Source organism: Heteronotia binoei, chromosome 9 (genome assembly GCF_032191835.1).
Source record: "Heteronotia binoei isolate CCM8104 ecotype False Entrance Well chromosome 9, APGP_CSIRO_Hbin_v1, whole genome shotgun sequence".
In the NCBI taxonomy this organism is placed as follows: domain Eukaryota; kingdom Metazoa; phylum Chordata; class Lepidosauria; order Squamata; family Gekkonidae; genus Heteronotia; species Heteronotia binoei.
In genome coordinates, this window is record NC_083231.1 from 29,175,916 (window position 1) to 29,199,978 (window position 24,063).

Sequence of the window (24,063 nt, forward strand, 5' to 3'; positions counted from 1 at the left end):
AATAAATGCTGTCAGTCATCTAAGGTGCCAGTGGATTCTGTGCCAGCTTCGTTTACATTCTTAGTCGGTGATAAAAGAAAGGGCATATCCCGTCCTTTCATGCTTAAGAAGACAGATGCCACCAGGCCTGTAGCCACAGGGGGGCCTGTGGGGGCACTTCCCGCTGACTTCCAGACAGGACCCCCTCATCTCAAAGGAGCCCTCCATGGGGGCAGCCTTTTTTTTTTTTTGCCACGGCTGAGCCGCCAAATCATCATCAGCGGCAGCTGGAGCCGGGAGAGCTGAGCATACTGCCAGCAAAATGTACAATATATGCACACTGTAATTACTATATATTTATTTTGCAAAAGTTTTAATTGTACCTTTTCCCACTTATGTATTTTTTGAAAACTTTATTTCTTATAAAAATTAAATGATAGCCTTATAGTTGTGGGTGGGCCTCCTTTGTCTTCTGGCAACCAATATTTTTAGACCCAGTCCGCCACTGGTCGTACCTCTATTAAAGGCAGATTTGAGCAGGGAAGCAAAGTATGGGGAGCGAAAGTGGCCATAGCTCCTGAGATCACACAACGCCGCTTCTCTCCTTGGCCTGACGGAGGAGGGCTTCTTATTTTCTCCGTTCCGTCCACTTCGATACGTCAAGGCGCGAAAGCTCCCCCTCCTGCCCTATAGGGGGCGCACTTTCCAATTACCAAAGCGTTTCCAGTCTTTTCGCCTCCTGCGATCGGCTCCCCGCAGTCTCTATGGTACATAGACTCAGTATTATTCCGGTTCTGTCACGTGAACGGAAGCGGGAAGTGAGGAGAGGGCGGGGCAGGAAAGCTCGGCCTAAGTGTCAGCTGTGAGGGAGCGGAGGGAGAAGGGACTTCGGTCCGGCTCAAGCTTTATGGTAAGGAGCGGGAAGCGGCTGTCTGTCCCGGGAGTGGGCGCAGGCTTGAGTTTCTGGCGCCTCAGTGGTGATGTCCCATTAAGGTTTGATCACTGGCTTCCCAGCGCCTCCCCTCTTCCCCTCACACCACGGTCCCCTTTTTCTGTGCACCCTGGGGAGTCCCCTCTTTCTGTGCACCCTGGGGTGGGGAGCAGCCTCAAGAGTCCTACTGCTTTTGCTTCAGGTTTCTGTGTGCAAATGGTTGTTTGTGAATGTCACCTAAAATTGTCACTTAAAAATGATTGCTGTGCTTATTTGTTCGAGCCTCTGTTTTCTCTCATCATCTGTTATTTAGAACTGCTAATTTTACTTCTCAAAACTTCCAGCTGTAACCCACAAAATTTATGCTTGAAAGATTCATGGAGTGATTTAGTCTCTGATGTAACCCCCCCTCCCTTTCCTGTATGATTTTTTTTCACAGATCTGAAGAAGTGCATTGGGACTCACACAAGCTCATATTGAAATAAACATCAGTTTTTAAGGCACCTTTGGACTTGTATTTTGCTTTGGGCTTCTGTGGCAATTTTTTTTCCTGGATGGCTCAGTTGTGTTCTCCTTCACTTGGAAGTAAACCCATGTTGACTATCTGTCCAGCACATTGTTATCCATATGTTGGTCCCCTGTTCTTATTATATATTCAACAGAGAAAAAGAAGATGGGTTTATGAAAATATATGTTGGATAGAGAGCATGGATACAGAGAACTCTTTATCGCTCTTCTATAATACTAGAATTTGCAGGTGTTCTGTGAAATTGATAGACAGTAGATTCAGAGTGTACAAAATGAAATAAATTGTTTAGTCAACGACTAATTGAATTGTGGAATTGACTGAGAGTGGATGTAGAGATGGCTCTTAGTACATATAGCTTTACAAGAGGATTAGACCAGGGGTGTCGAACTCATTTGTTATAAGGGCCAGATCTGACATAAATGAGACCTTGTTGGACCAGGCCGTATTGGACCAGGTCATGTGTGTTCCTATTTAAGATTAGATAGCAGAGATATAAAGGACACAGACAAACACGACTAAATGTTTTTTTAAAAAAACTTTTAAAATAAAACATGCTTAAAACGTTAGCTCTTGTTGGTCTTAAAGGTGCTTTCTTTGCATTTCTTCTGTGGGATACAGGAAATTGGGCAAAGGAAGCTCTGGCTCTTTCCCTCCCTCCCCAGGGAACCAGGAGGGAGAGGAGCCTCAATCAATGGAGAAAATTGAGGTTTTGCTCTGTAGCTCCTGTGCAATTGAGCAAGCCTTGCAAAGCAAGTTGAGATGTAGAAAGAAGCAAGAGAGAGTCAGAAGGAAGCAGACAAGAGCCAGTTGCTTGGGGGCCTGATTTGGCCCTTAGGCTGCATGTTTGACATCCCTGGATTAGACAGATTAATAGAGGATAGGTGTGTTAGTGTCTACTAGCCAAAGTAACTAAAGGAAACTTCCAAGTCCAGGCTCTAAACTTTTGAATATCATGCTAGAAGTAAGCATTGAGGGAGGACCTGGCTTCTGTGCTCTGTTGTTGGCATTTCAGGGATGCTGGACTAGATGGACTACTGGTCTGATCCAGGAGGATAGTTCCTATGTTCCTCTTGTGAAATAGGTTAGCCTGAGAGTATGTCAATGATTCGAGTTCACTCAGTGACCTTTTGGGCAGTTATTGGGATTTGAACCCAAGTATCCTAGAACCTTGTCACAAAGTACTAGGCTGAACAGGGCTTACTCTTCTGTAGAACTGCAGTGCAGCGTTACCTAAAAATATTTTAGAGGTTCTCTTTTTTCTTTTGACATTCTCATATATTGCCATATACAAATAAAGTAAGAACAAACGTATTAATTGCAACTGGAAATTAATCAGGTTTTTAAAAGACCAATGTAATCAATAAAGCCAGCTTGTAGCACTATCAAATCCTGATGCGAGGTAGCCATACAGGTTGTGTTTCTGGCTAAGAAAACAGCTTCTGAATTAGGTTGAAACTGACACATAGATGGTTAAAGAGGACTCCAGTTAATAACTGTTTCTTTGGTTTTTTAGAGTCTGGTAAATAATGTTTGTTGGTTGAGTGTTTCGAAGCATTTTTAATGCCGCACAGATACATCAACTTGCTCTCCAGTGACCTGGATGTTTTGCTATGTAGACTTTAAAATGTTCAAGGCAGAACACACCTTGACATTGTAAAATGCTCTGTTCACATTTAAGCCTGGTTCATTTTCTTTAAAGTGGAGCAGATTTTGACATAGATAATGTGATGTGATTGTGTAACCACTGACTCAGTTGTGTGATTGCTGCTCTGCGTGATTAGAGTTGTGGTTTATGTAGTTGAGATTTTGTGGATTGGATCTAACCAGTTTTTCCACTGGTAGAAAGTGGAGGCTACACTTTGAGCAACAAAAAGGCTATACTGGGAACCCTGGGTTTTGCATAGACAAAAGCTGCATGGCACTGTAATAAGGAGAGAAATTGGGTGAAATTGAGTGAAAAAGCTGTCTGGCTCTATGAAATGTGAGAATCCTCTATGCGTTACCATACCTGACATGTTAAATTGATACCTTCCCATATGTCCCTGAGAAAACACTTAAAATACGAACTGTTAATATCCTCCTAAAAACTTAGTGTACATTCAGTTGTTCAGTTGCACTTTATGTTAAGTGTATTATGCTTTCTTTGCATTTCAGAGTAATGTATGTACATCTGAACAGTTCTTTCTTCGATTACTACGAGATCAGAGTGTTTTGTAAGTGAACCAGACAAGCAGAATATACTCAGCTGTGGTGATCTGAGCATTATCTCTATTAGCTCAGAGAAAATGACTGCAATCAAGCATGCCTTACAGAGGGATATTTTTACACCAAACGATGAACGCTTATTGAGCATTGTTAATGTTTGCAAAGCAGGAAAAAAGAAGAGAAACTGCTTCTTGTGTGCTACAGGTATGAGTTTTTGAAGCTTGGGCAAGTATTTTCATATAGTCCTTCTGACTATGATTTAAACTGAGATAAATTTATTTCTAAAGATTACAGTTGATCTGTTCTCTTGCAGTATACAGGGAGCACTGCATAAGTGCTATCCACATTGATGAATTTGAAGCCTATGCTCTTCTATCTCATCACAGGAGAATTTAAAGCTCACAGGGTTGGACAGTTTGGGAATCTGTTTTAGAGTTGATGATTTCTCAATTGCAGCAAGGGGGAAAGTCAGTCTCTATATCAGTGCCCCCTTCTTCTAGAGATTAATTATGTACTGTTGTTTACAGTGACTACTGAACGCCCAGTGCAGGTGAATGTAGTAAAGGTGAAGAAGTCTGATAAAGGAGATTTCTACAAGAGGCAGACTGTGTGGGCTCTTCGAGATCTTGTGGTTGTGGACGCCAAAGATGCCATCAAAGTATGTCTTAGTTATAATGGCCTGTGTTGCAAAATCTACATTCTGCTGAGGCTTTAAAATTGCCCGTTAGCTTCAAGGTCTTGGTTGCAATCCTTTGTGGGTTTACTTGAAGAAATAAGTCTCATGGATCTTAGTGGGACTCACTTTTGGGTGAGGGTAAATAGGATCTGACTTCAGAAATAATCTGTTCAGAAGTTACCCTCTTTTGGGGGGACTTTAGGTTGGACGGTTGTTTTCTTTGCTTCCAAGTGCAAAATAAGGCATTTTGGCTGGATAATGAACAAACATTGCTTAGAAACTTTCTTCTCAATAGCAGCATGTTTGAATTTGTTCGCTGCTTGTAAGAAGTATGCTTGTCTAGAATTCAAGAATTCTAATCACTAGCTTTTTATTGACTTCCCTATGGAAATATTAAACTTTTATTCTCTCTCTCTCTTTTTTTTATGGAGACCATATAATTTCTGTGTAACATGGGCAGCATCTTGTATTCTGTTAGTACTCAAAACAGTCCACAGTCCTTCATAACATGCCATTGTTTCTTGTCTGGTTTTAGGAGAATCCTGAATTTGACCTGCATTTTGACAAGGTATACAAATGGGTCGCCAGCAGCATTGCAGAAAAGAACACTTTCATTTCATGTATTTGGAAACTCAATCAGCGGTATCTTAGAAAGAAGATAGATTTCATAAATGTTAGTTCTCAGCTTTTGGAAGGTAAAATGTTTAGACTGATTTTTTTTCATGGCACATAATGGCTGAAAAATTAATTCAGCTTACAAAATAAGTTGTTTGTTTTTTAAAAAAATCTTTATTTTCATGCATGCATTTAAAAATAATCCCAATAAGCAAGGTTTATTTTGAACTATTGTATATTTTGTACTGTTATCTTGAACACACTTGAGTGATTTTAGTGGGACATTTATATAATGGTTGCGTTGTAGAGCCGTGGCTTGATGCTTTATTTATTAATTTTAAAGCAGAGGCTTCAGATGGATTGCAGTATTTTTATTACATTTGTAATGGCCTGTCTTCCAAGAGCTTTAAGGCAGTGTAGTAGGGGTAGCAGCAGTAATAATAATAATTTTGCCATTTTTGATTCAGTTGAAGGGGTCCAGATAGGTGAAACTATGTTCAGTAGAAGCAAAGTCTTTATTCAGTTGACCATGGTCAAGGAAAGTATCTATCCTCACAAAGGTTTGAGACAGTGTTACAGACAAAAGCATAAGTGTATATAGGCAAATTGACATCAGGATCTTGCAGAATTGTTATACCAGTTACACAATGACAACTTAATACTGCATCAAATTTAAACCTATATAAAAGCAACCTAAACCAATAGAAAAGCAATCTATACTTCCTTTCTGACATATTTAAAAGGCTATCACTACCTTATAGTATGGAACAAGTGCAACGCAAACTGTGGATTTCTGTAATTTAAGAAAACAGGATCTTTGTTAAAGGTTAGTTTGCCCTTTGAGGTGAGGAATGCACACTTTTGAAGATGTCGACTGAAAACATGGATAGCAGTGTTGGTTCAGCACTGGGTCAGATGTTCCCTTCAGTTCTTTACAATTCTTTACTTGACCTTCAGTGACATGGCTACACTCATTCACATTTTACCTTTTTTTCCCTTCACAACAAGTGTGTGTGATATGTTAGTCTGAAAGATAGTGGCTGGCCCAAGATCACCCAGTGGTTCATGGCTGAGTAGAGATTTCAAGACAGGATTCCTTGGGCCAAGTCAAGCATTGTATCCATCATTTCACACAGTCATACAAAGTCTTATAAATCATTAAATGATACCATAAAGTCATTGTCCAATACAACAATCTATCAGAGTTGCCAGGACAAAGTTGCCAGGACAGAAAAGCACTTGGCAAAATGGTGTCTCGTGACTCCTAAGAAAAGGAAAAGGAGTAAGCACTGAGTGATCTCCTTGAGGTTGGGGGGAGTTCTGAAATTTCATCTTCTCTAAAATGGAAATGTGCCTGCCCTGCACACCAGCCAATCAAACTCTAGATATATTTGGAATTCAAACAGCAAAGCACCTCTTAACATGTTTGAAAGTGGTGTGTGTGTTTGCTATAGGAAGAAGTGTACTTAGAAAACCCAGGGCATTTAGGCTCACAAAGTTACTAATCTGTGCTTTACATTGAGCCCCAAGCAAGCTGATAATTGAAACAGTTGAGAGAGATTTTGTGTTCTTGGTTCTCCAAAGCAAGAAACAAGCAGCAGTGTTCTGAGGCAGTAGCTAGCATCATTCCAGTTTGGGCTTGCTGTGGATAGAATTCTCTAGGAACATAGCTCCTTAGCTGGAAGAGGAGAAGCCCTGCTTATGTGGGGGAAAATAATGATTCCTGGATTTGGAAGTGGTTGAAGTACCATTGAAGTCAGTGATTCTTGAGAGTGCTGCAGTGTTCTATAAAATGCTGTTAAGGACATTCCATAGTTCTGTGGCTCGACTTGCTCACAGAGCAAGAGCCTACATAATGCTTAATTTTAAATTTGAGTTGAGCAAATAAAGGGCTTTCAGATAAATCTTCTGTGTCTTTTGTCAGGTTAATTCTCAGAATAATCACTGACTATTGAGAGAACTTGCAGATTGTTTTGTAATAGTAATTATAAACTTGCATGCTGGCATGTCTGTAACATAGTAATTGACTACGTTCAATTCCTGCAGTCTCCGAGGCATTGTGCATGTATAAATATGATTTTGGTGTTTTTTGGTAATCTTAAAAATTCTCAATTTTTCAAGCCGTTGAGACTGTAACTCTCAGAACTTGTTGCCATTAAAAAAACTGTTCATTCTCTGCTTCGCTAATATTCTTTGCTTCCTTTCTTCTGCTTCTCTTATACCTTTTAACTCTCCAGAACTGCCTAAAGTTGCAGAAGGTGCGTAACACCTTTTTCCTTCCTTTGTTCTCCTCTTCTATATGACTAACGCAGTTGTTTTTTTCTTTTGTTAAAGTTGTCTATTTTTCTAGGTAGGAAACTTAGGAATATATTATTTAAAGAGTTTGTAAATCAATAGTTCTTTAGAGATCTTTGTGCTGGAAGGAGAAGTTGAGCTGTTTAAAATGTGGGTAGCTATGACTGTGTATCAAACTTGCATCTATTATTATAATCAGTCTGAATTTTCAAAAAAATGGTTCTTTAAATTCAGTTCTTGGTGCTACAATTATTCTTAAGAGTAAAAAGATTATGTCTGAAATTTATGCCAATTTCGGTGTTACTGAGAAATTCACATTTTGGTGTATGCTAAGTACAACATTATATCTTAAACTTTTGAAATCAGATCATTTTAAACAATTTTCTTTTAAAATATTTTTATGCTGAAAGTATTTAATCTGAAAGGTTATTATTCCAAAGTAATTAGTCTAAATTACATTTAGTTTTTCTTAACTAAGTTACTTTGGAGGGGTGATGCATAGGGTTTCTCGTGGTTTTCTTGACAGTCATTAAAATCTGTACTTGCTTGATTGTGCAGTTAGGCTGTCTTAAACTTAATAGTTCCAGGTCTCATGATTTCATTTTACGTTAATTTAAGCATGTGACAGTTAGGTACAAGTGACCAGTGGAAGCTGATGGAATGTTGTGGTGGGAGGCAGCTGAAAACAGCACTTATAAGAGGGTTGAAGTCATATGAACATATGAAGCTGCCTTATATCAGACCCTCGGTCCATCCAAGTCAGTATTGTCTTCTCACACTGGCAGCGGCTCTCCAGGGTCTCAAGCTGAGGTTTTTCATGCCTATTTGCCTGGACCCTTTTTATTTGGAGATGCCGGGGATTGAACTTGGGACCTTCTGCTTACCAAGCAGATGCTCTAACACTGAGCCACTGTCCCTCCCAGTTAGTCAGCAGTTAGGGAGCTGAGAGTATGTCTGCCTGAGTGAAGCCATGGAGAAGAGTTGCTTAAAGATTACTGGGAAAAAGTCACTTTGTAATAAATGTTGGAATAGGGAAACAGTTCAAGAGTTCAGTAGAAAAAAGCTTTGACACCTCTAGATGTGTACAAACATTTTTTAACTGGTATTTTTTTTTTTTAGTCTATTGGACCCAAAAAATTTTCAGGATTTCCAAACAATCCTGGATCTCAATAGCATATCAGTATTGGGATCCATGATTTTTCAGAAATCCTTTTTTTTTTTAAAGTCCAATAGATCTGAGAAGAAAAATACTGTTTCTTTTTAAAGGCTAGTGCAAAGCTGAGCTGGCATGAAGCCATCTGCTCCCTGTGGGCACAGCTGAACCTGGCTGAGCTTGCTTCTGTAGTCTCTGGGCTGCAGAAGAAGCCAGTGCAAAGCCCCACATGTGGGAAGCAATCTTCTCTCAGAGGCACAGCAGATCCTGGGGCTGGCTTCTTCTGCAGCCTGGTTTAAACTGGGCTACATGAGAAGCCAGCACCAAGCCAAGTCAGCAGAAACAGTCTGCTCCCCACCAGTACAGCTGATCCTCACACGGTCTTCTGGTAGAAGCCCAACAAATGGCTGAGAGGCAGGAGCATCCAGAAGACATTCTAATGTCTTCTGTTGTTTTCAGCTAGGTAGTAATTCCCCGAGTTATTTCAGGATTTTTTTTTATGAGAAAAAACCCAGATATATTTGGGATGCCAAAAGCTACCGCCTGAATACCAGTGTAAGGTATTTTTCAGGTAGATTTTCTGCTCAGGTAGACCCCTGCTCACCTCTACCTGACTTTCTCCAGTATTATTGTGTTCTTTTTCTTCATGGGGACTCTTTGCCTCCTCCCTCTGGAACAATTAGCCCAATCAGTAGCAAAGGGTTTTCAGTGTTAAGGAAAACTGATGCAGAGATAATTGGTCACTGAAACGTAAAATAATAGAATAGGGGGGAAAGCAGAATAAACCTGTGGTGGAGTAGTGCTGCCAAAGTCAAGAGGTTTACCTTCTCAGTGAGAAATAGATTCTTCATTGCTGTTTTTTTAATTGAACATGGTAGAGCTGTTTGCTTACCTGTTAAAATAACAAGATCTCTAGAAGTGGATTGAATAGCAGGAGAAAGCTTGCCTGGGCTATACTTGCAAGTGGGAATGATGATGAAGTGGAATTGAGGAGGCAATTTATAGACAGTTCTAAACATGTGGAATGTTTGTAGAGGCTGCATTTGAAAGTCTTCTGGATGTTTTGCTTTCTTCAGAAATCATATTGCTCTTTTAATGTTAGTAAAAGTAGTGCTAATTTTTGCACAGACTATTCCGATAATAATCAACCTTTATTAGGTTAAACTGACTGATGAATATTCAGTTGATTATCCAGGGGGAGTGGACCTTAATAGAAAAAGAACCACAAAACCTCTTTTCAAAGATCAATTAAGATGTTGAAAGGGCAGGAAAGATGAGGAGGAAGGAAACTCTTTTAGTAGATCTTTTTAAAGCACCCATACAGCGAGTACTTTGAGAATTCTTTATCTCCATTTCTTCCTCCTAACCTTTAAATGTTGGAAAAGAGTCTCCCTGGAGACGCCTGCCACAGGAAGAGTAATGCTGCTGGCTGTCAGTTATGCAAAACTGGGATCCCCAAATGCAGTGGGTTGGATCCTACAGATCTATACTGCTAACTGCACATGGATCTTTCTGCAAATGCAGGAAACTCATCAATTGTGAAAGAGCCTTGTGCATTAGCGGAATACTCTGTGTGCTAGGCAAAAGTGCTACTGTTAGTATAACCAGTCTTCAAGAGCCAAACCAGTAATGTTCCCAGGCATTACTGGTGTAACGTTCCCAGGCATAGTTAAATAGTTATAGTCTTGACTATTCAGCATCTTAAATTCCCATTGTTCTGTCAGTTCAGAACTAGAGGCCTGCATTGTTCAAAATAGAACAATGTGAGATAAAGACATCTCATGAGGTTTACACATTTATTTTGATGCTATTGATTCAGCAATCAGTCTGTGACCTACGTGAATTTGGTAGCACCATATCAATTTTTAAACTGTTTTTTCCCTCTCCTTGCTCAAGAATCTGTTCCAAGTGGAGAGAATCAGAATGTGGCTGGGGGAGATGAAGAAGTGGTGGATGAGTATCAAGAGTTAAATGCAAGAGAGGAACAGGACATTGAAATAATGATGGAAGGCTGTGAATATGCCATTTCTAATGCTGAAGCCTTTGCAGATAAATTGTCCCGGGAGCTTCAAGTGCTAGATGGGGTAAGGAACTTTTTCTGAGTAGGAATAAGTTTCCTTTCGTTCTCAAGGGATTTTGAAAAAAATATTTAAGTAGTGTGTGGTTGAGTTTGGACTTAGGGCAGAAACTTTGGGACTCATCCCATAAGGAGCTTGGGAATTCTGAACTGTAGCATTTTGCTTCTGAAACCACTTCACTTCTGAAATTTAGCACTATCACCAGTTCACAAGCACCAGGTATAATGATTATATGGAAGCATTATTTTCCATTTAAAAAAATTAATCAGTGTTCCAAAATGGTGCTGTTACATTGCACTATTACTCCCCATCTTCAGATTTCTCTAGAATAAAACCACAAATAAAGATTGAAAATGATTTTTTTAATGGAATGTTTTACCTTTGGTTAATTATACAATTTGCTTTGTAGGCAAACATTCAGTCGATTATGGCCTCTGAGAAGCAGGTTAACATCCTAATGAAACTTCTCGATGAGGCACTGAAAGAAGTGGACCAAATTGAAGTGAAACTGAGCAGTTACGAGGAAATGTTGCAGAGTGTGAAAGAACAAATGGACCAGATCTCGGAAAGCAACCATCTCATTCATCTTAGCAACACTAACAACCTGAAGCTGCTGTCCGAGATAGAGTTCCTTGTTGTAAGTACTAACAGATTTGTTCATTCACCCCATCCAAACAGTTTGAAGAGCAATAAAATAAGTATATCAGTACAATGAGATAATATACTCTAACATCCAATTAGTCCTCTGTTTCGACTCCTAAGCATGAAGGAAGGAACAAACCTGAGTGGGTAATGTCTGAATGCAGCCTACTTCTCAGTGCCTGTCCTTCATATAAGAGGTGAAGTATTTTATTCACATAAAATGCTTATGTGAACATCAATTTTAATCAACCACAGATTAAAATTTCCCTCTTCTAAATTTGTCTAAAATAATTATTCTCTCTTTTCCCCCTCAAGAGCCTGGAACATAAAGCGAACTTTACAAAGTAAATATTTGTTTTCACAGAACCATATGGATTTGGCTAAAGGTCACATCAAGGCCCTTCAGGAAGGAGACCTCTCATCATCTCGGGGCATTGAGGCCTGCACTAATGCGGCAGATGCTTTATTGCAGTGTATGAATGTAGCTCTTCAGCCAGGTAAGAATATAAGTTAGAGGAGAATGGCAGCTGATTTTTTTTTTTTAGCACCTAGAGCATTTATTTAGTCCATTTGCATTCTGCCCTCCCCACAAATGTACTTAGGGCAAATTGCATCAGATAAAATACATAGTCAATGAAGTAAAAGCGGTTAAACTAAAATTAAAACAGGCAGCCCTTGGCTAAGAATACAAGGAACCAGGGCTGGAGCATTCTGATTCCTTTGTAGTTCTTTCTGTTTTCACAGATCCTAGTAATTTATGTCACTCTTCTGATTCAAGGGCATGACATGCTCCATGCAGTTCAGCAACAGCAGCAGCGATTCAGTGACCTGCGGGAGCAGTTTGCACGGAGACTGGCCAGCCATCTTAACAACGTATTTGTTCAGCAGGTATCTTTAGACTTTGTCATCATTTGGTTTCATAGCTTTCAAGTGCCTATATTTGTGTCACATCTCTTCTTATGCTGCTTGACAAGTTCCATGTTTACAGGCAGTATTCTGACATCACCTCAGCTAGTGAAAGGAAAATGCTATGATATTAATTGGAAAAAGCAACATTCTTTAATTGAAGAAACCATAGCTACGTGATTACATTACGGTACGGGAACTACAATTGTGCCCAGAGATCCCCAGTGTTCCAATTAAAGACAAAGATTTTTATAATGATACCCACTTCTCTTTTTCTTGGCTGAGCAGTCCCTTTTCTTGTTCTTTGTTTCTTTGTCTGTCCCACCCAGTTGTCTAAATGTATATATTCTGATCCAGCCTAGGGAACTGAGGAATGGAGAAAAAAATCTTTTTGGCTAAATGTCAGATTATAACACATGAGAGGCTGATAATAATTCAAAGCAAATTGTTTTAGTTCACTTTTAAGGGGGGGATGGCCAGGTAGGTATCAGATTTGGAATATAGCAGATGAACAGGTAACAGGAATGAGGTAACTGTGTATAACTAAATACAACCAGTAACTTGTCACAGAAATGTAACTGTTTTGTTTCACAGACAGCTTTAAACTGTGGAGAGAGATCTCCTGGCAGCCACTTCTTTAATTAACAGGCATATGCTTCTTTGTCTCAAAATTACTTAAGTTTGTGAAGACAGGAACATGCACGCAAGTTCCAATTTTCTTTCTTAAACACCTGATAAAGATCACCTCCTTTTACTAGAAGCTGTTTCCCTCAGGGAAGAACTACTGGTCCCACTTCACTAATTCAGGATCTTCCCTGATCTTTTCACATTGCTGCACACTTCACACCAACGGAACTAACTGCCACACTTAGTTTCCACTCACGTGCCACTCTCAGCTGTAGAATACTATTTGAACCTCTTGTCAATCAAGGTTCTCAGACCAGGTTAAAGTATTAACCATTCATTGTCCATTTCAGATTTCAGTTCAAGTGCATTACAATTCAATTACATTGCAGTCATAACTTGCAGATTTCTGTTGAAGTCAGTGGGCTTACAAGGGGTAACCGTGTTCAGGATTGGACCGTTCAAATCATATCCTGTTGGCAGATTTGAAGAGAAAGTGAGAAATATGCCTTTGGAGCCCCAGCCAATGAATGTACCCTGCGGACATCCGCTGTCCAAGCTGCTGATAAGCAATGAGTATGGTATAAGGGTGCCTTGTGCAGGTGGAAGTCATAATGTCATACTTTTATGGAACCTGCTTGACTCGCTTTGCACATTCTGGTTTATTTAGGTGCCAGACAAGGAGGATGAGAATGTGCAATATGGTGGTACCTTTCCTGTTCCTTCTGCTTTATATGTATGTGTATGTTTGTGGGGTTTTTTCTTTATGTCCCTTTGCATGTGAATAGATTTGGTCTGGCTTCAGTGCCATCTTTGTGCCCTTTATTTGAGATATTCACAGTTTAAGCGCTGGGCGTCAGTTGTTCATGCATCTCAACTCAATGCAGTGTTTATCCTTGAATTTTATCTCCAAATAGTTTACTGAGACCCTTCTCCAGCTCTATAACAAGCCCTACTATCTTTCAGTTCCCGTGAGTAGAGTTTGTATTGAGCAGCTTTATCATATTGAGCCTGTGCTTTAAAAATAAAAAAAGCTTGCTAAACCTAACTACCCTGCAGTGTTGCCCCAGCCAAATAGAGAATACTGCTTATGAACTGAGGGAACAAATTCTCCAGGTTGCTTCCTCAGCTCTAGAGCTTCCCACTTTTGTGACTAATATGCTTTGTAAGAAATGCCCAGTGCAGACAAGGATATTGCAGTGATGTGGAAGTACCAAGAGTTTTCAGTTTGTAAGAAGGGTATTGCTTGTGCATGATTGCGTTAAGTCTGAATCAAGATGGGGCTGGATGAGAACAGGAAAGACAGACACTGCTAGTGCTCTAGAATAGATAAATAAAGCCATTCTTACTTAATTCCCAGATAGTATATAACAGTACCTAAATGGTCCTGGTAGAGCAGGGTTGGGGAACCTTTTTTCTGCCAAGGGCCATATGGATATTTATAACATCATTTGCGGGCCATAAAAAAATATCAACTTAAAAAACAGTGCTCCACAGAGGAAGAGTGATTCAGGCCAGCAAATTAATGCAAATAATTGTTTTTCTATTTGAAGTCATGTGGGGAGAGCTTAATCTGGCGTGCGCGCACACACTCACCTGGCCTGCCACCCTAGGCAAAAGCATAGGTCCAGGGCTTTTTTGTAGAAAAAGCCCAGCAGGAACTCATTAGCATATTAGACCATATCCCCTAGTCACACTCATCAGCATATTAGGCCACACCAGCTGGGATAATCAAGTGTAAACTGAACCATGACAGTAACTTTTCCAGACCCTGCAGCAATTCTGGCCGGCCAGGCAGGCCCCAGGGAGGCTGCTGCACAGTACATCTGGGCCCTGTGATCCCTGCCTGGCCCTGGGGAGGCTGCTGCACAGTGCAACTGGCCCCATGATCCTTGCTGGCCAGCCAGGACCCAGGGAGGCTGCCACATGGCTCAATTCAGCCCAGCAATCCCCGAGGGCCACACCAAGTGACCTTGAGGGCCATATATGGCTCTCAGGATGGAGGTTCCCCACCCCTGTGGTAGAGGGAGGAAGAGTAAATAAATAATGGGGCTGATCACTTTTAGCATTTATTTCAATGTAACTGAAGAAGCGGTGAGACTGTTGTTGTAAATTGCATCCAGCCATGAAATTGCAACCCTGAACCTCTTGGGCTTATACTGGGTGGTGTCGTGAACTGATGTCCCCCTAGGCAGCTGTATAAATTAATAATATTCAGTGGCTTAAGAGCCACCTGTGGCTCTTCTGAAGATTGTTCGCCAATATGGTACCTATCCCACATTCCAGGAAAGCGGGCAAGCTCCTTGTCTGGTGGGACTTGTGGTTGACTGGCGATTCCCACCTTGAAACAGCCATGACCAAAAGAACAAGTGAGCTGTGAGGCTTCTTCAGGTGTAAGATCCATGTCAGGGATGGAAGTCAATATGGCAATTTTGTTTGGTGGTAGCTGTGAATGTGGCTCTCTGTGAGCTGCCAACTGAGTGCCACTGACTTAAATCATTTTTTTCTAATTCTGAATCATGCCCTAGAATGTGGATGGAAAAAAATTAATACAGTGGAACCAGGGAGGAGGGGGCGGGGGATGCGCGATTCTACAACACTGGGGAGGGCGTCCTCCTGATAAGAACGCAGAAAAATCTGAATGTTGAATAAGATTTAAAGAACCCCCTCTAAAACAATACATGCAATGTCTGTAACTTCAAGAGTCGAATGTCCATGGTGATCCTGTGAGGCTGCTTTCTGAGACTTTGGTGGCCATTTGGGAGGTGGCTGAGCAACCATAAAATTATTGCTAATCATTATATTTTGTCAAGTGAGTAGAGAAAAGGCTGAAAAAAATGATGGAAAAAGAAGCAGGGAAAGGAGAGGACGAGAAATAGAGAGGGGGAAGCGAAAAAAGGTAGGTAGGTAGAAGAGGGGGGAAAAGGGAGAGGCTGTTAGGGCAGGAATGGAGGGAAAACTTAATAGGAAGGAACAGAAAGGTAAGTTGGTTGATGGGTGGGAGGGTGAGAAGGAAGCTGTGAAAGGGAAGAGGCTGTGGAACCTGTCAGGGGGTTGTAAAGAGGGGAAACACTATGGGATGCAGAATACAGGGGGAAAGTAAGATGTCCCCTGTGAGACCTTGTGGGTCCCTCTGCTTGTAATGTGTATTAACTAGCCTTGTGTTAAATTTCTCATCCAGAGTTGCATTTTCAAAGTGTATATCAAATTTCTTCCTGTTGAAAACCAAAGTCTTTTGGAAAATCTGGTTCAATGAAAGAAAAGAGAAGAAAAAATTAATTTGTTTTCTTACAAGGGATTGTGGAAATTGATTGCATGGGATCATCTGAGGCATAGATAAATTCACTGTGCTTCAAGGGACAATGCTTTTATCCCTGAAACGAGGTAAAGGAGAGCAATTGTGACTTTTCGAACATGAGAGCAACTCCCGATGAGAATGTGTTGTGGTTGCAAGAAATGATTCCTAACACATAATATAGCTCAGCATTTGTCCTTTAAAACCCCTTGTTTAATAAACTTTGTATTATTGTGGTTTTCTATCTGTCAAAGTATTGATAGAAACACCAAACTGCTGGAAAGGCTTACCTTAACAAATGGCAAACAGCACTGTTTAATCTGATTAAAAATGTGGCAGTTTTTCGAGTATTGCAATTTGCAGTGCTGCCAGTATGTGCCCACAAACAGTTTTCTTCTGTTGTTGTCTTCTGTCAAAGGGTCATGATCAAAGTTCTACTCTTGCTCAGCATTCTGTGGAGTTAACATTACCAAATCATCACCCCTTTCACAGAGACTTGCTCCGCTATGCTAAACTTATGGAGTGGTTGAAGAACACGGATTATGGAAAGTATGAAGGACTGACAAAGGTGAGTTTCTTAGAGTGGAATTCTTTTTTTGTTGTTGTTGTTTAAAACAATTTTTGTTTAGTAACATATGGTAACAATATCTTATTCCTGCATCAACAACTTCTTTTTATCTATCCCATATATTACTTTCTAACCACCCCTCCCCCCGTTGCTTGACCCCCGCCGGTGTTATTTACTTATAATACTAATATTAAAAGGTACCCTTAACTAATAAAAACAAAAATTTACATTCTTCCTTCTAAGACTTAATCATTATCAAAAATTGTCCAATGTCCTTTTATTTTCCACTCTTTTTCTACAAATCTTCTGAACTTTTTCCACTCCATCTTAAACTAAATCATAGTCTCTTAAAATTCTTGTTAATTTGTCCATTTCACTCCATGTCATAACTTTTACAATCCAATCCCATTTCTCTGGTATTTTTTCTTGCTTCCACAACTGTGCATATAATGTCCTAGCAGCTGAAAACAAGTACCATATTATAGTTCTATCTTCTTTTGGAAATTTTTCCATTTGTAATCCCAACAGAAAAGTATCTGCAATTTTCTTAAATTCATATCCCAAGATCCTAGAAATTTCTTGTTGAATCATCTGCCAATAGTTTTTTGCTCTTTCACAAGTCCTCCACATATGGTAGAAAGAACCTTCATGTTTTTTACATTTCCAACATCTGTCTGGCATCTTATTGTTCATCTTTGCCAACTTTTTAGGAGTCATATACCATCTATACATCATTTTAAAACAGTTCTCTTTAATACTATGACACGTCGAAAGCGTCATAGAGTTCTTCCACAAATATTCCCAAGTTTTCATCTATATTTCTTTATTTACATTTATTGCCCACTTAATCATTTGAGATTTCACTACATCTTCTGTAGACCATTTTAAAAACTGCATTTCAGGAGAACGCTATGTGCCTTGTGTAATTGCTGTGGGTTTTTGTTTGTGATGCCTTGTGATGATTTGGGCTTTACCTACAATTATGTTTGTTTTTCTTCAAGAATTACATGGATTATCTGTCACGATTGTATGAAAGGGAAATAAAGGATTTTTTTGAAGTTGCCAAGATTAAAATGACAGGTGCAACTAAGGAAGGAAAGAAGTTTGGTAAGTTTCTGATAAGCAATTTCTTGTTTTCTGTTTTGTGTCGTGATGGCAAATATTATCAGACATGTTCCCGCTTTTCCATGTGGCCACAAAAACACCAAAGCATGCCCATAAGTTTCTACCAGTAAAATCTGGCATTCAGGGATGCAGGTGTGACAACTAGCTTTGTTGGTTAAATGATATATTTGCTACTGAGACTGAAACTCTGGGCTTCTGCATGGGTTGGGGAAAGGTGTTACGTGACCACCACCAACACTCTGTTTACCTGTGCACTGTGCCATCTGGGTTTGTCCAGAAACATGGTTCTTTCTGTGAGTCTCCTGAATGGTAACGCCATCATCAACAACTGAGCTATGTTCAGAGGCCTCAGAGAAACAGAACATCAGTAAAACTTCTGGAGTGCAAAGAGTGAGAATGCATGAAGTTTGCCTTAATGTTTTATTGACATTTATATCCCGATAATGCAGCACAGCTTAAAGTAGTAGGAAGAGTATTGCAAATTTAGTCTTGGCTGCAGATTTCAAGGAACAGAAGAAAGTTTTCATTTCTACGTATTTTTAATGGGACGTAATTATCAGAAGGGAAACTGTGTGCTGACCAGCTTTGCCAGATTTGTAATTGCATGGAAAAGAGCCGTGGTTCAGGTGCAGAGTAGCTGCTTTGTAAGCAGAACGTTCCAGGTCCCAGCAGTTCAGCTCTCAGCCCACCAGTCCAGCTCTGTGCATTCAAGTAGAGTTCCCTCCTTTACAGGAGCTTGCTCATATGAGCATTAAAGCAGTTGCCTAAAATGGCAGCTGGACTTTGGTACTAGGTGGCCAAGGGAAGCAGATACAGTGTACAAGACAAGGATCTTTGCCATGTTGCAGATAGCTGCTCCTAATTAGAGAAAACCCAAAGATGTTGATAAGGATCCGCTGTGATTTGATAAGGGATCTTCCTGGGCCACATCCCTCCAGTTTGCATGCTGTGGCCGCTTTGGGCAGTCTTGAGTAGACCCTTCTGCATCAAGGCAAAGGAAAGCCTCATGTGTACTCTGCCATAGCTTGCCAACGGGAGCCTCCCCCCCCCCCACGCCTTCCACATCCCCAGGGCCTCCCAACTACTGGTATGTTGTGTTCCTTTGTTCTCCTCTGAATAAATACTGGTAAATCTGAAATGGACTACCCAATGTAACAATTGTTTCCTGCATAACAAAGTATTCTAGGCCGGTACCTCCCCCAGCTATGTATGTTTGCAAATGTAGTTATTTGCTTCTCATAGTTCTCTGCATGTTTCTTTCCAGCTAGTGCTTAACTTGCATCTCGTGCATGGTTTGTGCCAAAATGCATTTTTAACTTGTCTTTGTCTTTGATGCTTGCAACCTAATCCATCCTAGCTACACTGCCTCGAAAAGAAAGTGCTGTCAAACAGGAGACGGAGAGTGAGTATGTCGAGCGCTTCAAAGTGGTTCTTGCCAGTGCATTCTTGTCTCTGTAAGAAGTTAACTGTGTCATCGCAAAAACCTATTAACACCAACACTGTTGGTTGCAATGACTCGGTACCTGTTTATCATGTGCTACATCAAGTTATCACTGGGAGAGGAGCCATAGCTAGGCTTGACCATCGGTCCTTGCATCTTCCATCGAATGAGTAGCTTTTTCTGTAGTGAAGATGGATGATAGCTCCAAAAAAAAGGTTTCCACCTGTAGGTTATATGCAGTGGAAAGATCTTTGAATTTTGCTTCTGGCCTTGGGTGTGGCATATCTGCTTAGGATGCTGTTTGGAGGCCAGGTATGCATCCAGACTGCAAAGTTCAAGCAGAACTAATGCTTCAGTCCCTGATTCCACCCACGTGTGTTGCAGCCAGGGTGACTGCAAAACCAACACAGGGCCTGCACCCAATGTTATCAGAAGAGCATGGGAATTCTTTTGCCACGCATAATCATGGACTGACTGTGATGGGGGCACTCACTCATCCTCTTGTGCAGAGTGCCGCTTGGGCATCACATCCTAGGTCCATGCCTGCATTGCAGCTCAAATGCCAGCTGTTTGATGTCAGTCTGCTGGGCTTGCCCAGCCATCTGAACCTGGTGGTTTCAAATAGCTTTCAGTCACTAGAGGACTCGAGCCTATTCCATTTCACATCTCCACCTTGTGTCTCAGTGAGGAAGGGAAGACCCCCATACATGAGTTGGCTTGCTGAGTGGGACTCCATTCCACGTGTGGCCACAGTGCTTATCTGAGAATGACAATGTATTGTTTCAGGCTGCCACTGTGGTCTGGATTGGCCAACTACTGCTAGCCTAAGCTTTAGGCCACGGGGATTGCATAAACCTACTCCATGGCATGACCACCTCCATGGGCATCTGTGATTCATACCCTGATGTGAGCTTCTTGGTCACAAGTCCGAGGCAACAGTCATGGCATTGCATGGCTGGAGGCTCCAGCAACCTGCTCAAGGGCAAGTTGTAAGTCAGCCACTATGCTGCAGGGACTTGTTTGGAAACCATCTGTGTATCATCCTGTCAGAAGGCTACCTTTTGCTTTTTAAGTTTTCCCAGGAGAAAAAAAATGCAATGGTATCTTTCCATGCCAGTGGCACAAACATGGGCTTTGCAGTTCTGTGCAACAGAAGAGGGAGAACCTGAATTGGAAAAACCACAAAAGGTGCTTCAACTATCTGCATATAGTCCAAAGGCAAACTGTCCTAACACATGTTGAGCTAAATACATTCTTCTCCCGTAGAAATGGGGGCACAAGTAAACACAGTTTGCAGTTGAGGGTCTTAAATAGAGTGGAGCCCTAGAAAGGTGGAGGGCTCTCTTATCTTTCCAGCAGGTGTTTGCTACTATTTTCTCCCCCCTCCCCCAAAGAAAATAGTAATTTCTTGCCTTTGTTGTGCTTTGCTTTTAGAAGATGTCCCTTCCGAATTGCACCTGATCTTTTCTCTCTCTTCTTACCTGTGTTGTTTTCCAGAATGTTATTGGCCTTACAATAGTTCTTTTGTTTGCTGCTCCCAAGTGTCCCGTCACTCAGTGTTTGTTTCTCAGTTTCTTCACCCGAGTGAAGAAATGTGTGATCACAACAGCAGACTGCTTTATTTCAGAGAAAAAATACTGAGAGTCTTTAGGTGTGGTGGGAGGAGAGGCCGGAATGCAAATTAAATTAAGTACACAATGCTTAATGTGTAGCAGTGATGTTAGTCCATCTCAGACAGCTTTTGATACAGGATCTATTATACCATAGGTCTTCATGGAAGCTCTGGAAAATTGACAGGTTCAACTTCCAGCCTAAACAAACTCTCTGTCCAGAGTTCAGGAAACCGGAGGTCTCAATCCTCCTCGTTACTGGATATGGGGAACATGTCCACATCTGACCTCGATGTGGCCGACAGAACAAAGTTTGATAAGGTAAAGATGCCAGAGTAGTGACTAATACTTCATTGCAGTAGAAAATAATATTGTGTCTACTGACAAATTAAATGTTGAAACCCCCTGCCCCCTTCTGTTTTGTGGTACAGAAGTGGTAAAGTGAAAGTAGGAAGCCCCAGGTTGCTTGGAAGGGCAGCACGCAGAGCCTCTTCCCCATAACAGCATCATTTCTCCTAGAAACTGGGTTAAAACTGGTGTGGGAAGAAGCTGCGCCATGCACTCCTTCCAATCACCCATGGCTTCTGATGTTACCTTTTATCAAGATGGGAACATAAGAAAAGCCACGTTGGATCAGGCCAGTGGCCCATCCAGTCCAACACCCTGTCACACAGTGGCCAAAAAACCCCAGGTGTCAGGAGGTCCACCAGTGGGGCCAGGACACTAGAAACCCTCCCACTGCTGCCCCCCAAGCACCAAGAATAAAAAGCACCACGTGCCCCAGAGAGTTCCATCTATACCTTGTGGCTGATAGCCACTGATAAGAGAAGGCAAAAAGAAGAAACTAAGCATTCAGCCTGTGTATAGAATAAGTGAGTGGGCCAGAGGGAGGTCCTCTGGACATGTGATCACACATGGTTTGAAACAAAACAAAGGGATTCATGTATCCAATAATAATAGCCTGTTGCTAAGTAATCCAGTGAAGATCTTAAGTTTTGTTTCATTCCTGTGTCACATGGTGTTAAAAATGTTCAGTATTATTGCCCTGTGGATTGGACATTGATTCATCAGCATGGCCAACAGCTGTCCAAAATCTTTGTGATTCACATTAAGTATCTATGATAATGCTAGGGAGATAGTGAAACAGAGAATATTGGACGTTGTCAGACAAAACGACCTCAATAGCACAACCGAATGGCGAGCTCTGACAGAACCAATCAACAGGGTGACCCCAATGCCCTACTTATACCGCTTAACAAACAATGAATACAGGAGAATGTTTACTCTTATGAGGTGGGACGTTCTCCCTTCAGTAGTGGTGGAGGGGAGATACAAAAAAGTGCCGTTCCAAGAATGATTATGTCCCTGCTGCTGCAATGATGGTATCGAATCTCTAGTCCATGTCATATTTGACTGTGAGGCTTATAATGATCATCGACAATTACTTCCATTTTCCATGGCCATACCTTTTACAGTAGCCAAAAATTGCAACTCCTTACGAATCTTCTTAGTGATAGGAGCCCTGAGGTTACATACAAATTAGAAAAATTTGGCTGGCTTGCCACAAGAATAAGGAAAACTCTAATGATTCAGTCAGGAAATGGCTAAACACCTTTGCCAATCTGTTGGCTGTAACTGCTAGGTTTTGTTATATTTGTAGTTTTATAACAGTATTTTATGCCTTTTATGTATGATTTTATGGACAATCAGTTTTAATTTTGTATGATTTTACTGCTTTAAATGCTGGCTTAGGCAGTGAATAAATTATTTACATCTTCAATGTCAGTGTCTTAAAGTCTGTATTCGTATTTTATGTATATTTTAGTGTATAATATTAAGTATCTATTCTTAAATAACTTCTGTGAAATCCTGAGAAGCTATTTAGATGCGCAGGTTGTTGGGTTTTTTTTAAAAAGCAGCTTGCTTCTCCAGTTGCCAAGCTTCTTGCATCCTCAAATAACTTTGGATCATGGCCATTGCTTAGAAGGAAGTTTTATTTAAATAGAACATAAAAAGCTGGCCCTGGGAGCTTTAGATTTCAAGAATAGGCAGCAATGCTGCAGGAAAGGTACAGGTGTAAACCTCCAATCCTAAAGTATAACAACAGGATTCAAGTGTTTTCCCCATCTGATGGTAGCTATCGAGTTTATTGAATTGCATCCTTTGGTCCTTGTAGATTTTTGAACAAGTGCTGAGTGAACTGGAGCCCTTGTGCTTGTCAGAACAAGACTTCATTAGTAAATTCTTCAAACTTCAACAGCATCTCAGCCTTCTTGGAACAGCTGTGGTATGGCTCTTAATTTTACAGATTGTCAAGTCTGAAGTGGAGTTGTATAATTAATGAATGCCCTTCATCTCAGATGTTGACTTTTTCAGGGTGATGCTGACGAGATGGATGGAGGAACTTTGTCCAAGTCACATAGTGCTGGTGGTCCACAGTCAATATCCTCTGAGTACGTTGCTTGCATCTAATGATGAGATAATAAAATTGCAGAATTCCATGTGAGGCATCTGTGTGAGGCATCTTTGGATGCAAGTCTTATTGAATGCTCTGAGCTGCTCCCAGCCTCTATTACATAGATGCGAAGTTGTGAAAAGTTATGTTTTACAGTGCCCAGGATCCTAAATGGAGCTCATCTCCACTAGCAGAAAGGAGTGGGTGGGAATTTTTGCCAGTTCTCCTTGCCTGCTGCATATCACCTCTTTGCTCTTCACACTGTACCTGGGGATATAGTGGCCACAGGGTACAATTTTGGGGCCACAGCAGCAGCTACATCTATGGTGAAGTTGGAAATGTGGGTTCTTGTAAGCTCTGCTTGGCTCCTGATAAATGGCATCCAAGCTAGAATTCTTACAAGAATGAAAAATATAGCAATGCTGAAGAGCTTGAAAATTCCAAGTAATACAAGTGAAAATGCTACTGTTATTTCAACAGTAGAAGCACAAGGAGTAAAGTTCTAAAAAGCCAAATGCACTAGGCCTTGGGATAATTTTAAATAAAACTGTGTTCTCTTTACATGCTGAATCTGAAAATCTGGAGACTCATTTTAACCTGCAAGTGAAAAAATAACCAACTATTTCTAAAGAAATGTATTAAAGAATGGTGATATTGGGCTAGTTCTGAATCTATATCTAATGTATGTCCATTGTCTAAATTCTCAGGAACCACATGATTCGGCAGATGATGATAAAAATATTCCGTTGTGTTGAGCCAGAACTGAATAACCTTATTGCTCTGGGGGACAAGATTGATAGCTTTAATTCGCTTTATATGCTAGTGAAAATGAGTCACCACGTATGGACAGCACAAAATGTGGACCCTACTTCCTTTCTCAGCACAACGCTTGGAAATGTTTTAGTGACTGTCAAGAGGAACTTCGATAAATGCATT

At 40.8% G+C, this 24,063-nt stretch overlaps 1 protein-coding gene across 7 annotated transcripts in view; it reads left to right on the forward strand.

The window, feature by feature from the left end:
• Positions 1 to 778: 778 nt before the first annotated feature.
• Positions 779 to 24,063, forward strand: part of EXOC1 (exocyst complex component 1) — a 28,182-nt gene continuing 4,897 nt past the window's right edge. The window contains exons 1-17 of one of the 7 annotated variants that reach the window (XM_060246381.1): positions 779 to 889; positions 3,594 to 3,848; positions 4,172 to 4,302; positions 4,856 to 5,015; positions 7,173 to 7,193; positions 10,280 to 10,467; positions 10,871 to 11,098; positions 11,468 to 11,600; positions 11,882 to 11,991; positions 13,551 to 13,604; positions 16,347 to 16,496; positions 17,498 to 17,603; positions 18,979 to 19,023; positions 20,830 to 20,993; positions 22,849 to 22,959; positions 23,049 to 23,125; positions 23,835 to 24,063. In XM_060246381.1, the coding sequence (XP_060102364.1) occupies positions 3,725 to 3,848; positions 4,172 to 4,302; positions 4,856 to 5,015; positions 7,173 to 7,193; positions 10,280 to 10,467; positions 10,871 to 11,098; positions 11,468 to 11,600; positions 11,882 to 11,991; positions 13,551 to 13,604; positions 16,347 to 16,496; positions 17,498 to 17,603; positions 18,979 to 19,023; positions 20,830 to 20,993; positions 22,849 to 22,959; positions 23,049 to 23,125; positions 23,835 to 24,063 (2,031 nt within the window). In that variant the 5' untranslated portion in view covers positions 779 to 889; positions 3,594 to 3,724. Of the gene's footprint in view, positions 973 to 3,593; positions 3,849 to 4,171; positions 4,303 to 4,855; positions 5,016 to 7,172; positions 7,194 to 10,279; positions 10,468 to 10,870; positions 11,099 to 11,467; positions 11,601 to 11,881; positions 11,992 to 13,550; positions 13,605 to 16,346; positions 16,497 to 17,497; positions 17,604 to 18,978; positions 19,024 to 20,829; positions 20,994 to 22,848; positions 22,960 to 23,048; positions 23,126 to 23,834 lie in introns of those variants that run through there. The other 6 variants (XM_060246386.1, XM_060246385.1, XM_060246382.1 and 3 more) reach the window with 6 other exon arrangements.